The sequence below is a fragment of the Sus scrofa genome, chromosome 18 (genome assembly GCF_000003025.6).
Source record: "Sus scrofa isolate TJ Tabasco breed Duroc chromosome 18, Sscrofa11.1, whole genome shotgun sequence".
Taxonomy (NCBI): Eukaryota; Metazoa; Chordata; class Mammalia; order Artiodactyla; family Suidae; genus Sus; species Sus scrofa.
The window spans coordinates 38,692,761-38,708,567 of record NC_010460.4 but is presented as its reverse complement, the minus strand read 5'-3'; the positions used below and the strand labels follow the sequence as shown (position 1 = coordinate 38,708,567).

The following is a 15,807-nucleotide window of genomic DNA, read 5'->3' as shown; positions in this document are numbered from 1 at the left end:
CCCTTTTACATTCTTGTACACTTACCTTTGTAAGATTGCCATATGTGAAATTCATTGGTAAAACTGAAAGGGAGTATAGTATAGTGGTCAAGAACACACACTCTGAAGACACACTGCCTGGCTTCAAATTTCTTAACTCTACTATACCCAACCTGTATGGCTTGAGCAAACTATTTAACCTTTCTACTCCATTGTTTTTATGGGTACAATGAGGATGAGTTACAGCATTGTTCTGAAAATTAAATGTAAAGTACACAGTAACATTATTTAGGTGTTAGCTATGATTTTTTAACATTGCTAGACTTTGAAACATACTCTATAAACAAAATATAGCATTATAACAATACCATATCAGTGAAGAAATAGACAAATGATCAAGGAATAGAATATGAGAGAGAAAAAACAAACATAAAATGTAAACATGAATATTTTGTTTATGATAAAGGTAGCACATTACTAGTCAGTTTAAAAATGACAGATTAACTGAGAATTAAAATAGAGAAACACAGTTTGGGAGAACTGAAGAAAGACATGAAATAAGCAAAAAGGCCAGGGGTTAGCAAAACTAAGGGGTAAATCAGGACATGTGGCCTATTTTTATGCAAGTTTTTTACCTTTCTCCCCAGCAGTTTAAGGCTTTTTTCCCCATAAGGAATACAAGGGAGAAGGACGTGGGTAGAGTTTCATGGCTCTCCCTATGTAGCTCCTCCAGGCTTACCGTGAGGGCTACTTTCTCAGGACTCTTGATGATCTTTAGTCAGCACCCAATGAGATCTGTGGGAAAAGCATGCAAGTGACTGCAAATTCCCTTCTATCTGGGTTCCCAGGAGTCCTATATTCTCTTGCTAACCCACTTCAGGCATTTCCAAGCTGGTGAACAATTTGAGTTGCATTCTTTATGATGATGTCCAGGGGCATCTGAACCACATAAACAAATATTTGTGTCCCCATTCTCCTTGCAAGTGCCTTCTTTCTTTTGACTTTGAGGTAGTTGTTTGCCAGGCAACCTCGGCTCACTGATGGCTTTAGGAAAAGTTGTGACTCTGCAGATTATCCAGCCTATGTGTTGCTACTAGGCTGGGAGCAGTGGTCTTTCTGGCTTTTTACATTCTATGGAAAGCTGACCAAATGTGATTAAATCCAGCTCTCCACCTTCTCAGTGCTCATACTTGGTAAACTGATTATAGCTGGAAAAACCAACTCTGCTGGCTGGTTTTGTTCTAGGTTCAAAAGCAACAACCTCAGATGAAGCCCTTGGTGCTACCCAGGAAATCTATCTTGTTTCTCTAATCATTCTCCTAGATAAGAGGCCAGCAAGCTTTTACTATAAAGAACAAGACAGGAAGCATTTAAAGCACACACAGACTGAGAAGCAGAATAAAGATGACTTTAATTGTATTTATAATGTTTTAATTATTTTAACATAGCTGAAGCAAAAAAAAATGACAAAAAGGTAGCATTTATTTATTTTAGATGGTTAATCACACATATTTCATGTTATTCTTTAGTTTCCATAATTTAAAGCATCTCAAAATCTAAAGAGCAATAATTTTTAAATCCATAAAATATGAAGAAATAAAAAGCCATCCAATTGAAAAACAGACAGAAGACCTAAGCAGATATTTCTACACAGAAGACATACAGATGGCCAAGAGGCATATGAAAAGATGCTCAACATCACTAACTATAAGAGAAATATAAATCAAAACTATAATGAGGTACCACCTCACATCAGTCAAAATGGCCATCATTAAAAACCTACAAATAAATGCTGGAGAGGGTGTAAAGAAAAGGGAACCCTCCTACACAATTGATGGGAATGTAAATTAGTTACAACCACTATGGAGAACAGTATGGTGGTTCCTCAAAAATAAGAGTTGTCATATGATCCAGAAATCCCACTTCTGGGCATATATTTGGAGAAAACTCTTATTAGAACATATTTATGCATCCTTATGTTCCTAGCAGCATTATTCACAATAGCTAAGACAGGAAAACAATATAAAGTCCATGGACAGATGAATGGATAAATAAGATGTGGTATATATATATATATATATATATACAATGCCATAAAAAAGAATGAAATAATGCCATTTACAACATTATTAAATGGACCTAGCGATTATTATACTAAGCAAGTTAGAAAAAAATATAAATACCATAATTTGTGGAATCCATAATATGACAAACATGAACCTATCTACAAAACAGAAACAGACTCACAGATAGAGAGCAGACTTGTGGTTGCCAAGGGGGAGGGAAGGATGAGAGTGTGGGATTAACAGATGCGAACCAGTACATACAGGGGGGATAAACAACAAGGTCCTACTGTACAGCACAGGGAGCTATATTTAATATCCTGTCTTCAGCCATTATGGAAAAGAATATGAAAAAGAACGTGTATAGATAACTGAATCACTTTGCTATGTAGCAGACATTAACACAACACTGTAAATCAACTATACTTCAATAAAAACAAAAACAGTTAATTTTTGACTAATCTATTAGATACTGAGATAACTCAAAAGTAGTGCTTATCATGCTATCGAGTCAGCAATTATCTTCAGAGTTCATAAATTGAATTTACTATTTTTCCCCCAATTTCTAGAATGTACAGACCACCATAAAACATATACTCTTTAGTACGGGGAAGTACTCATATATTTCTGGCTGTATCACTACATAAGGCCTGCTTTATTAATGTAACTCTAAGGTCACTGTTCTCCTCATCACTTTCACTGTCTTTTCATGTGATTAGTATGTCCATCCACGTGGTCTCTAAAGCCAACAATCTCCATCTAGAATCCTTCTTGGCACCTTCCCATCTGGCTTGTCTATTTTGCTGGTCACTACTTCCATACTAAAGCTCTATTCTTTAAGGTCATGTGAGCATAATTTCTGGAGTTGGTTTTATTTTGTTTTGTCTTTTGTCTCCGCAGCATATGGAGATGCCCAGGCTGGGGTCTAATCGGAGCTGTTGCTACAGGCCTATGCCAGAGCCACAGCAACGGCAGATCTGAGCCACGTCTGTGACCTACACCACAGCTCACGGCAATGCCGGATCCTTAACCCACTGAGCGAGGCTAGGGATCGAACCCGCAACCCCATGGTTCCTAGTCAGATTCATTTCCACTGTGCCACGACGGGAACTCCAATTTCTGGAGTTTTTAAATTTAGGAGAGGAACTTTTAAAACCCTGATCAACCATAAGGACACACACAATCAATAAACTTTAAAGATCCCGTCCTTCCTATAACATCATTGTGCTCACTATTTTTATCCGATAAAAAAGAATCCCTCTACAAATATTTATCCCAAAATATTGCTTACCTCTGGATAAAGGTGGAATCGTTTCACTGTATTAATTACAAGGGGATATTCAGTGAGCCTGTCATTCATAATCATCCACAGTCCTTCCAAAAATGAAGGTGCTTCAATAATGGTCTTGAAGTAGGAATAATAAAGTCCCTTTGAAAAAGTACAAAGTGTCAATGTAAGTAAAATTGGAAAATGTTTATTTTTATAACTCTTTTTAGAACAGTTTCTTCTGAAAAAAGAAAGAAGTTGATAATAAGATTTCCTAATTTCTCCTTGCTATTGCTTTCTTGGACACAACCATGTATTTTCAGGTTATAGTTGTACTATTCTTTAATAGTTTCCATAGGTTTGAAAAAGTTTATAGAGCTGGTTAAATGTTTTTAAGGAGCTTTTCTACCTTACCATGTTTTCATACCTTACCATGTTTCTACCTTACCATGTTTTCTACCTTACCATGTTTTCATACCTTAAAACATGTACACAATATATTGTTACTTCTACCATGCCTGATTTTACCCCTGCATTAGGAGATGCCTAGAGCTTGAATATAATGATTCTGGCATAAACAGAGATGACTTCATGTCCTTGTATATGTACAACTTTGCATAGAGAAAATTACTTCTTTTTCTCCAACTCATTTAAGAAATAACAAATAATGATCACAAACATCATTCATTGCTTCCATCTAACTTCTTAGCTCCATCTATTGACTCTGCACAAAGTGAAAGCTAAGGGAATGTGAACTATTGTTCATGACGCAAATGCTTTGTCCTAAAAATGGATTATTTTAGTGCATTATTCTAGCATGTGGCTTTATTAGGCTAGTAAAATTACTGTTTAGTTAAAATTCAAAGATTAACAAAAGCATGTTGCTTCATATTACTTTATCGGTTTCTTGTATTCCTTCCCTTTTAAAAATAAAGGGCCACCTAGTTTTTAATACACTCTCTGCCAAGAACATTAAAAATAAGCTTCAACTCTACATTCATTCCTGCTTCAACAACTACAGATACTTTATTTTACTTTTTAAATTTAGGGCTGCACCCATGGCATATGGAAGTTCCCAGGTTAGGGGTCGAATTGGAGCTGCCAGCCTACACCATAGCCACAGCAATGCCAGACCCGAGCAGCATCTGTGACCTACACCGCAGCTCTTGGCAACATCAGATCTTTAACCCACTGAGTGGGGCCAGGGATGGAACCTGAATCCTCCTGGATACTAGTCAGGCTCATTACTGCTGAGCCACAACAGGAACTCCTACAGGTACTTTATTTTTGATAGATGAAGCAACACTAGTAACTACTAAAGATCTGTCTTACTAATGTCTGAGAGAGCATTCCCTCATAGTTTTGATTAGTAAAACGAGTTCATAGAAGGATTTTCCCTTTTTACCTTATGAAATAAACAAGGTAGTATTACAATGAAAAGATGTCTACTATGCATGTCTATATTTAGAGAAATAGCAAGCATAAATTTTTATTAATAACAGCTATTGTTTTGTGCCATGTACTGTGCTATGTGCTTCATTCATTTTCATCTTCCTTCATTTTTGATAAACTCCTGTAAAGTTAGCATTTTTCTCTAGTGAAGAGATGAGACTGAGAATCAGGTTAACTTACTAGCCATGACACAGCGAACCATAGAACTGCTGTTCGAATCTAGTGAACTGTCATCAAAGCTGAGACTCTGCCTAGCTACATTCTTTATTTAATAATACTTTATACCCTCTTTGGAAATAACACCTATATTTAAAATTCAAATGCCATACAAATGCTAGCAAATCCAATTCTTCAAAGCCTAGAGGGGCTATAGGGTGAGACTTTAAAAGTAGTAGCTGAGATACCTAGACTAGGCAAATATAGAGACCGGAAGTAGAACAGAAATCACCAGGAGCTGGGTGAGGACGGAGTGGGAGTGAGAAGTGTTTAACAGGTACAGCTTCTGTTTTGGATAATAAAATTCTGGACACGGACAGTGGTGATGCCTATACAACAATGTAAGTATATAATATTAGCAATAAAAAGAATGAAATGATGCCATGTGCAGAAACATGAATGGATCTAGAGATTATTATACTGAGTGAAGTCAGAATGAGAAAGACAAATACCATATGATATCACTTATATGTGGCATCTAAAATATGACACAAATGAAAATATCTATAAAAGAGAAACAGACTCACATAGATAACACACTTGTGGTTGCCAAGGGGAAGGGAAGGATTGGGAGTTTGAGATTAGGAGATGCAAACTAGCACACACACAGTAGATAACAAAAAGATCCTACTGTATAGCACAGGGAACAATATTCAATATCATGTGAAAATCGTAATGGAAAAGAATATGAAAAAGTGTGTATGTATAACTGAGTCCCTTTGCTGTATAGCAGAAATTAACACAATATTTTAAACCAACTACATTTCAATAAAATTTTAAAAAAGTAAATTTAGCCACAGTTAAAAGTAAACAAACAAAAGTAGTGGCTACCCAGACAGGAGAGCCAGTTTCAGGTCTTCTTTTGGTCCCTAACTAGCTGGAGGACAGTTGTGGTCTCTCTTTATTGCAAATTTCTACACTTCTGTCATTCTTTACCCTATTTAACCCCCACAATAATTATGTGAAATATATATGGTAGATGGTATCATCTCCATATTATGGACTAGGTATCTGATAGATGATTATTTATTGCCATTTGATCCTCGTGTTCCAGTTGATTCTATGGTTCTCCATTCTTCCTTTCTTTTTTTTTTGTTTTTTTTTTTTTGTTTTTTTGGTTGGATGGTCTCCTGTTATTATCTGCTTGAGTGTATTTTTTTTTTCATTTTTTGCAAATGCAATATTTGGTTTTGGCTTGTGGTTGCCCTGTTTTTTAAGTATGCTAACCCCTTCAAAAAGAACAGAAAAAATTATTAAAGACATTTTATCAAAAGTTGTCTCTTACAAGAGATTACCTTGAAATCAAGAAAGCTAAAAAAAAAAAAAAAAAAATTGTAAAGAGCCAGTAAAACATGGGGTCTGCCATCTCTATCCCAAGAGAAAGGAATTTCTGATAATATTTGATAGTCTTGTATTACTTCTTAAGCCTTGTCTTCATTTTCCTTCTTCCTTAGCTATTGTATCTTTTATCTTAAAAAGAACTCTGCATTAGGAAAGAAGGAAAATGAGATAAAAAACCTAAAACACTTTGTTATATAAATTTGTTTTATTTTTAGATTCCACATATAAGTGATAAGACTATTTGTCTTTCTCTGACTTATTTCACTAAGCATAATATTCTCTAGGACTATCCATGCTATGGCAAATGGCAGAATTTCATTTTGTTATGGTTAATATCCCATTGTATATACATATTACATCTTATTTATCCATTCATCTGCTGATGGATACATGGGTTGCTTCCATATCTTGGCTGTCATAAATAATAATGCTATGAATTTTGGGGTGCATGGATCTTCTCAAATCAATATTTTTGTTTTGGAGGGATACATGCCCAGGAGTGGAACTACTGAATCATATGGTAATTCTATTTGCAGTTTTAGAGGAAGCTCCACTGTTTTCCATAATGGTTGCACCAATTGTACATTCCCATTAGCAGTGTACAAGGATTCCCTTTTCTCTACATCCTCACAAATATTTGTTATTTTAGACTTTTTGATGGTTGCCATTCTGACCGGTGTGAGGTAATATCTCACTGTGGTTTTTATCTGCATTTCTCTAATAGCGTCAAGTATCTTTTTATGGTCCTGTTAACCATCTGTCTGTCTTCTTTGGAAAATGTCTATTCAGGTCTTCTGTCAATTTTAAAAAAAAATTATATCGAGTTATATGAGTTGTTTATATATTTTTGAATGTTAACCTCTTATAAGTCATAGTATTTCCAAATGTTTTCTCCCATTCGGTAGGCTGTTTCATTTTGTGGGTGGTTTCCTCTGCTTTGCAAAAAGTTTTATTAGGATGTATTTACTTTTGCTTTTATTTCTTTTGCCTTAGGAAATAGATAAAAAAAAAATACTGCTACAACTTATATCAAAGAGTGTTCTGTCTACGTTCTCTTCTACGAGTTTTATGGTTTCGGGTCTTACATTTAGGTCTTTAATCCATTTGGAGCTTATTTTTGTTTATGGTGTGAGGACTAAAACACTTTTTCATTTAAATAATAAACCTATAGACTATAGCTTGAGAAACAGTGCAATTCACCAAAAATTTTCAGTTTTCATATAATAAATGCCACTTTTATAGTCTTACTATTCTTAAACTACAAATGGATTTATTAGAAGAAAGAACCTAACCATTTCAGTGCGAAAAGTCATCTCTCGTTCCAAAGATGAAAGGTGAGAAAAATGACGATCGTTTTCAAAAAGCGTTATTAAATGTATCCTAGAAAAAAAATGACATGTTTCAAAAATAGTAATAACTGTTATAAACAAAGTATGAAAATCATAAAAAGAATAAATTTTATAATAAATACTGAGACAGCTTTATAATTTAATAATTTGTATATTTTTAGACATTTATAATCTAGCATTAGCAAATAGCTGAAATTCCTTAACTCCTTGGGTCCTAATCTTAACTTTCTATCTAAAACTCTGCAGCTCTGTCCACCCCTCCTCCCACTCCACACCTCTAAACCACAGCAGAGCCATGTTTTTGTTTGTTAAGTTTCACAAGTGATTCTAATGTACCAGGTTTGGGAAATTCTTATAACTGTTGAAAAGCTTTGGAATATAATTATAAATAAAATTATTTTATATTAAAGCAAATTTTAAATACGTATAATACTACATAAAGTGCCAAAGAACACAAGACTGTACTTAAAGAGATTAGAACAACTCAAAAAAACTCAGCTGTAGGCACTGAAAAAGGAGCACATGTGACAGGTAACATTAGCTATAGTTACCAATTATGCTAAATCTTAACTGACATAGTAGATGATTTCCAAAGAAGTAGAAAATAAATCAAAATTCCATATACGAACCCTGTCTTCCACTCATGTTTATTTACATGTAGGAATTATAACAGGGTACAAAAGCTGTAGGAAATATTTCTTACTACCACAGCCTTAGTTCTAACATTGAAATCTCCCTGCAGAGTAATGGTCAGAACAGCACTATCCCAACAGGACGTGGGGCAGATCCCATTCTTTCCAAGAGTAGAAATCCTTGAGCTCAGGTAGAAATGAAGATATGTCAGAAGAAAATTATTATTATCTCACACATAGTTTTTACAAATAGATCACTCAAGTAAAATAACGTGCATGTGTACACGCACTCAAAGGCTCATATAATTCTGTATTGCCATTACAGGGTGTAGTGTTCATATTCATTTCTACCTGGTTCCCAATTGAGAGATATTACTAAAACTTTATCTTTGAGTTTATGTCACCAATGACACTCAATTACTATATAATAAGGAAGATTTAATATGAAATAAACATGAAAAGTGCACTATAAAAGCTAAATGTTTAAGAAATATAACGGTGGGAGTTCCCACCGTGGCGCAGTGGTTAACGAATCTGACTAGGAACCATGAGGTTGCAGGTTCGGTCCCTGCCCTTGCTCAGTGGGTTAACGATCCGGCGTTGCCGTGAGCTGTGGTGTAGGTTGCAGATGCGGCTCGGATCCTGCGTTGCTGTGGCTCTGGCGTAGGCCGGTGGCTACAGCTCCGATTGGACCCCTAGCCTGGGAACCTCCATATGCCGTGGGAGCGGCCCAAGAAACAGCAAAAAGACAAAAAAAAAAAAAAAAAAAAAAAAAGAAAAGAAATATAACGGTGAACCCTTTGTTAAAGCAAAAATATTTTAATTCATAGATTACTATTCCCCTAATGCATCCATTTATCAATGCGGCTTCACATATGAGTTTTTAAAAAAGCTATGTGTTATATCTATATATGTATACACGTAAACAGTGCACATACAGATGTTCTACATACATAGCAAGTGGTTACTGTTTTCTTAATACAAAATAACAATGGCAATTTTTAATCTGAATGTTTTTATTTCAAACTGAAACTAATCTTACCAGTGCAAAAATGACACAAAGGCAGCTGGAAAAAGAAAAAAGAAAAAAGGCATCAAAAGCTGTTTTGCTGTAACATATCTTTAAAACAATTACTCTATGGTTTTTAAAAAACATATCACAATGTTGAATGTTCCCAGTCATACTTCTCAAGCTCTTTTTTCCATACTCTTACCATTCGGAACTCATTCCTACTACTCTTCAATATTTCTCATATTTACTTGTTTTATATCATGATCAGCAAACTATGGCCCATAGTCTGTTTTCATATTGTCTGCAAGCTAAAAATGGTTACATTTTGTAAGAGTTGTAAAAATAAGGAAGAAGAAGAATGGATAACAAAGAATGCATGTGGCCTGTGAAGCTTAAAATATTTACTATCTGGGTCTTCCTAGAAGAAAAATATATACTCATTACGTATGTTAACTTTGTATCTATTATGTGCAGAAATATACTCTGAACTACTTTAAAATTAAAACTATACCTTCCCTCTCAACTTGAAACAGATGTCCCTCTTATAAAGTTTCATTGACTATAAGATACACAGTGTCTTATTCAATTATATTCATATCCTCTTTTTTTATTCTTTAGACAATTATATATACAGGCAAACACTCTTAGAAATGATATTTAAGGAAAAGATCAAATATCCTACTACATCCATTTAACTTTCCCCAAATCTTCAAAATATGCTTGTGGTTCTCACGTCTTCCTCTTACCCCACACTCCACACCTGACAAAAGAGTAAGATGTAATGATGTCAATACTGGGAATGCAAGGCAGTGCCTATCACAGCTCCTTCCAAAGCTGTGATTAAAAAGCCTGTCCTCTGGGCCCTTGCATCCTGTCTCAGAGTGGTCAATCTCAACTCTGAACATGACCCAAACCTTATACTTTACTGAAACAGGGATCATTTGATGCAAGCACTTTCGACTTCTCTTATACCCACTTCAACATTTCTCTACACAGCAATCCTTGCTTTTCTATTCTCTACCATCTGATAAGAAGCAGCATCTCTTCTCTTTTCTACAGTTAGTTTCTCAAATTTGTGTCTTTCTTTCCATCCTTCCCGATTATTCTGACTGCTCTATCAACCAACTATCTCTTGTCTTGGAACCTCAGTCTCACCCTTTTCCCTGTTCCCTTCAGCCTTTAATTCTCCTAGGCCTTAAAACACTTCACTTGATGTAGTAGCCCTTCAAATGATGAAATTCCCTGTCCTCTGTCATTATATAAGATTCTTTTTCTTTTTTTTTCTTTTTTTTTCTTTTTTTTTTTGTTTCTTTCTATGGCTGCACCTGCGACATATAACAGTTCCCAGGCTAAGGGTTGAATCAGAGCTGCAGCTGCCAGCCTATACCACAGCCACAGCAACGCGGGATCCAAGCCACACCTGCAACCTATGCCACAGTTTGTGGCAACACTGGATCTTTAATCCACTGAGCGAGGCCGGGGATAGAACCTGCATCCTCATGGATAATAGTCGGGTTCTTAACCTGCTGAGCCACAATGGGAACTCCTATGACAAGATTCTTATCCAATTTCTTTCTTCTAAGTTCCTATGACTCTTGTAAATGACCAATGACCTTTCAAGTTATCAACATCAATGGCTTCTTTCAATTCTCATGTTTTCAATCTCTCTGTAGCATTAGATGAGATTCTTAGGATTTCTTCCTGTCATCTTCCATCATATCAACTCTCCCAGTTCTATTTTTCTGACTATTTTGTTTTACATGCTTATCTATCTGGCTTTTCCTTTTTATCTCACTCCTTAAAACTAAATATAAAGGATTTTTCCAAATATCTTTACTTTTCCCTCTTTTCTCTCTTGGAAATCTAACTCCATCTTAATGTTTCAACATACTTCTACATGGATAAATCCCAAATCTATAATCTCCACGCCTGAACTAATCTTCATGGTCTCTCTCCTTCTTGCCACTTTCTTTTCCTCTTCTGCCTCACTGCCTACTCGGTCCTCTCAATATATTTTTATCAACTCTCACCTCTGTCCTCTCTTCTCCATCCCTATCCTCACTACCCTCATTCAAACCACTAGTGCCTTGATTCTAGCATTCAATTATTTTTTTGCTTCTCTTCTCAGTCCATTTTACATACTGCTGTCAAATTAATCTCTCAGAAGCATACTTTCTGATCATGTCACTCTACTTAAAAATCATCAACACTAGCATTGTGAATATACCAAATGTCACAAAACTGTTCACTTTAAAAATGGTTAATTCTATGTTATGTGCATTTCACCTCACTAAAAGATTATTTTCTGGAGTTCCCATGGTGGTCCAGCGGTAACAAACCTGACTAGAATCCATGAGGACTCGGGTTCAATCCCTGGCCTCGCTCAGTAGGTTAAAGATCTGGTGTTGCTGTGACCTGTGCTGTAGGTCAAAGATGAGGCTCGGATCTGGTGTTGCTCTGGCTCTAGTGTAGGCTGGCAGCTACACTTCAATTTGATCCCTAGCCTGGGAACTTCCCTATGCTGCAGGTATGGCCCTAAAAAGACAAAAAAAAAAAAAAAAAAAAAAAAAAAATCCTAAAGAAAAGAATCAATCAGTGCCTTCCTACAGAATGAAAAATTCAAATGCCTCAAATTTAGACTTGAATTAGACTTTCCGTGACAGGTCCCAACCAACTTTTGGCCTTCCAACTTCCTCTTCTCTTTGAACCTTTTGTACCTTTACTTTCAACCTTACTTTGTTTTCATATTTTTTATTTCCATGATGCTGCTTGTGCTGTTCTGTTAGCCTCTAATACTTGTTGTTCTCTACGTCTCACATTCAAATAGTAGCCTTTTTGTCACGATTTAAATCACCTTTTCCTAAAAACCTTCCCTGATCTCATTTCCCACTTCCCATCCTAAAGTATTAAAGTCCGCTCTTTTGAACTCTCATGGCACTTAATGCACTCAGTTTATCATTTCACCCCACATTCACTGAGGGCCTTCAATGTGCCAGTCATGGGTGCACCTTGTGTTCGGGCAAGACACCTCAGTTCTCCAGACACTCTTGATTATGGATGTGGAACATTTTTGTTGCCATAATTAGACATCTGACAAGATCTAAATATGAACCTCCCACCTATTATTTCTCAAGCATTTTTAACACATCCTAAATGTGGGGATTCATTCTGCTTTAAAATCAGGAGTCAACTTAAGATGGAAAAGAAATCACAACTTACATTAGGAGACATTTATCTATATCAGCAGTCTGATCAAGGCTCAAAATTGATTTTAATGAAACAGCAACAGTTAAGTTACCTGTTCAGCTATAGAAAATGAAAAATGAAAATAAAAATATTTTAAATGTTTAAATAAGCAAATTCCTCAAATTTAGGCATCAAAGTTCCTCAGCAAGATGAAAGTAAATGGATACCAACATGGGGAAATATATTGCCTAATTCAAACCTATTATCGCTATTAAAATTTCTCAACTAAGTGAAAGAACACTTTATTTTGCTTTTTCAAGATACAGGAAAAATATAATGTCTGACCGCTCCCCCATAAATGGCTACCTTGATTATGAAGAGATTTTGTTGGTGACTGTTGAAGTGATCAGTATGCCTGAAAACCCTGGAAAAATGTTTTAAAATAAGAACTAAGGAGATTGGGAATACTTGTCAGCGATTTTCCAGAGATTGGACTTTGCCATTATTGCTCACTTGTTATACTGATCTTCAGGACTCACCAAAACCACTTCCTAGTACAACAACTATGGGAAACAGTATGGAGGTACCCTAGAAAACTAAATATAGAAATACCATATGACCCAGCAATCCCACTCTTGGGCACATATCCAGACAAAACTTTCCTTGAAAAAGACACATTCATCCCTATGTTCATTGCAGCACTATTCGCAATAGCCAAGACATGGAATCAACCCAAATGTCCACTGACAGATGATTGGATTAGGAAGATGTGGTGTATACATTCACAATGGAATACTACTCAGCCATCAAAAAGAATGAAATATTGTCATTTGCAGCAACATGGATGGAACTAGAGACTCTCATCCTGAGTGAAATAAGTCAGAAAGAGAAAGACAAATACCATATGATATCACTTATATCTGGAATCTAATATAAGGCACAAATGAACCTTTCCACAGAAAAGAAACTCATGGACTTGGAGAATAGACTTGTGGTTGCCAAGGGGAAGAGGGAGGGGCCAGGATGGATTGGGAATTTGGGGTTAACAAATGCAGACTATTGCCTTTGGAATGGATCAGCAATGAGATCCTGCTGCATAGCACTGGGAACTGCATCTAGTCACTAATGACAGAGCATGATGGTGTGATAAAAAGAATGTGTATATGTATGTGTGACTGGGTCACCTTGCTGTATAGTAGAAAATTGACAGAACGGTGTAAACCAGCTATGATAGAAAAAATAAAAATCATTTAAAAACAAACAAACAAAAACAACAACAAAAAAAACCCCAAAACCACTTCCAACCCGAGGCTCAGAGGGCCTGCGGGTCCCTGGGAAGAGTGCCGAAGCTGCGCTGGGGAGCATCCGCACAGAGCCCGCCCGGCTGACCAAGGGCTCTCGCCTTCGGCTGCCCTCACCTATGCCAAAGGTGATCCTGCCCGTGAACGGACGTCTCTGTAACAGGTGCACCTTGTCGCGGAGCTGCTCCACAAAAGCGCTGAGGAACTGAAAGCGACCGAGAAGAACGGTCTTTGTAACCATCTCCAGTTTCATGCAATTCTGCGCATTCCGCGCGTTCAGGTTTCGGGTCCTCCGTGGCGAGTACCCCCGGGCGCCCCCTGGCAGGATACCCCGGCCTGCGGACAAAAGCAGCTCAGGCTCTTTCATCTCCTCCTTCGGCTCCTCCTCGAACTCCGGTTCCCCGGCTCCGGTGGCCCGGCGCCGCCGCCTAGACTGCGTGGAGCGGGGAGAGTGCAACGGCTGTGAAGCCGCTTCTTTGAGCTTATTCCTCGTTTGCCCGACCATTTTCTCATAGTCCCTGTTCGGATGGAGCTGGGACTCTCCCTGGCGCGGGCCCAGCCGAGTAGGGCAAGGTCCGCACGGCCCGGGCCCAGCTCCTAGCTTCAACGACTCGTCCCCACCACCGTTGCCCACCGCCGGGTTGTCAAGGCGACCGCGAAACCGGGAGGGAGGGGGGAACGTGAGGCCCAGGCTGCTCTGCGTCGGTCGCGCGTGCACCGCCCACGTGCGCAGCCGCACGTGCCCAGGCTCGCGGTGCGGCCCGACGGGCGTCCTCTCACGTGCGCCGCCCACGTCCATCCTCTCACGTGCGACGCCCACAGGCGCAGCCCCACGCCGCAGGGCCGTCAGGTCTGAGGAACTTTTTTCTGTTTACTTTTTCCAGTTTAGGCTTAGCTTTATTATTATTTTTTTTTTTACCGAAAGATTTCTAGAGGTTATTAAAGGGAAAGGAGATCTTAACTGAAAGAAATAACCCTAGGGAGAGAGCTAGCGAAGGAAGTGAGCGCCTTGAGATGCGCCTGCACCTGAGGAGCGTCTCTGCGGGCCTTGGGCGTTCAGAATCCGCCTTTGACGCTGAGGTGATGGCCCGAGGCTGCACGCAGCAGTTGGCAGAGCCCGGTGAGTCTAACCCCAGAGCCTCAGGTTGACCCGAGGTCGGTGATGTCCCGTTGAGCACAGTGCTTACTCGTCCATTTTTGAAGGAAAATTAAGTGTCCCAAACACGGTTGCTCAGAATTCCTCAGCGACTGAGCGGGGAGTTGTGCCCCGGACCTTTCGAACGAGGAACCACCCAGGACCACAGGAGAGGGGAGCTCCTAGCCCCACAGTCACTGCACAGACATACATGATGCCACAGCTGCTGGCGAAGGTGGACAGGGGCCCCCGGCATTTTTCTTGTCCTCTGCTCCAGGCCATGGCGCAGGAGCCCACACTTCATGTGCTATCTGCTGTTCGATGGCTGGAACTCCCTAAGCCCTTTCTCCCCTGGCTGAGCTGAGGCTCTCCGATCAGGCTCACTTTCCCGATGCCCCCACTCCGAAATGCTCATGACTGCCATTAGCCCGCAGACAAAACGTAAACTCTCTGGCTTGCTGATCCATACCTTCAATAATCTGCCCCAGATTGCCTTTTCAACTTTGTTGTTCCAGGCCCCCAGACACAGATCTTCCTTTCCAGTCACTCCTAGCAAGGTCCGCTGTGAGGCTCCATAGCCAATACTTTACTCGTGCAGAAAACTCACAGGTGGCTTTTTCGTTCATTTCTCCCCGCCCATCTCAGTCCTGTCACCTTCCAATGCCCAGCCGGTTTCTCCAGCCCACATTGATTTCCCTACTCTCAAGGTCTAAAGCAGTTACTGACAGGATTATTCATCCTCTCACTTATTTAAATTCAGTAAGTGCTGTTATCAATTTGGTGGTTTTTTAAGGAGCATTTCTTTGTGTTTGGTGCTTAAAATGTTTTCCCATGTAACTCGTACAGTAACTTTGAATTCGGAAACCGCAGATCA

The 15,807-nt window shown here is 38.5% G+C and overlaps 1 protein-coding gene across 7 annotated transcripts in view; it reads right to left on the bottom strand.

Annotated features, from left to right (window-relative positions):
• DPY19L2 (dpy-19 like 2) overlaps positions 1–14,617 on the bottom strand; it is a 71,993-nt gene extending 57,376 nt beyond the window's left edge. For all 7 annotated transcript variants that reach the window (XR_002340221.1, XM_003134795.4, XM_021078556.1 and 4 more), the window contains exons 1-4: positions 13,916–14,617; positions 9,342–9,366; positions 7,611–7,698; positions 3,334–3,471 (exon numbers count right to left, since the gene is read on the bottom strand). Coding sequence is in view for 6 of the 7 variants with exons in the window: in XM_003134795.4 (XP_003134843.2) it covers positions 3,334–3,471; positions 7,611–7,698; positions 9,342–9,366; positions 13,916–14,597 (933 nt within the window). In the remaining variant the exon portion in view is untranslated. The remainder of the gene's footprint in view (positions 1–3,333; positions 3,472–7,610; positions 7,699–9,341; positions 9,367–13,915) is intronic.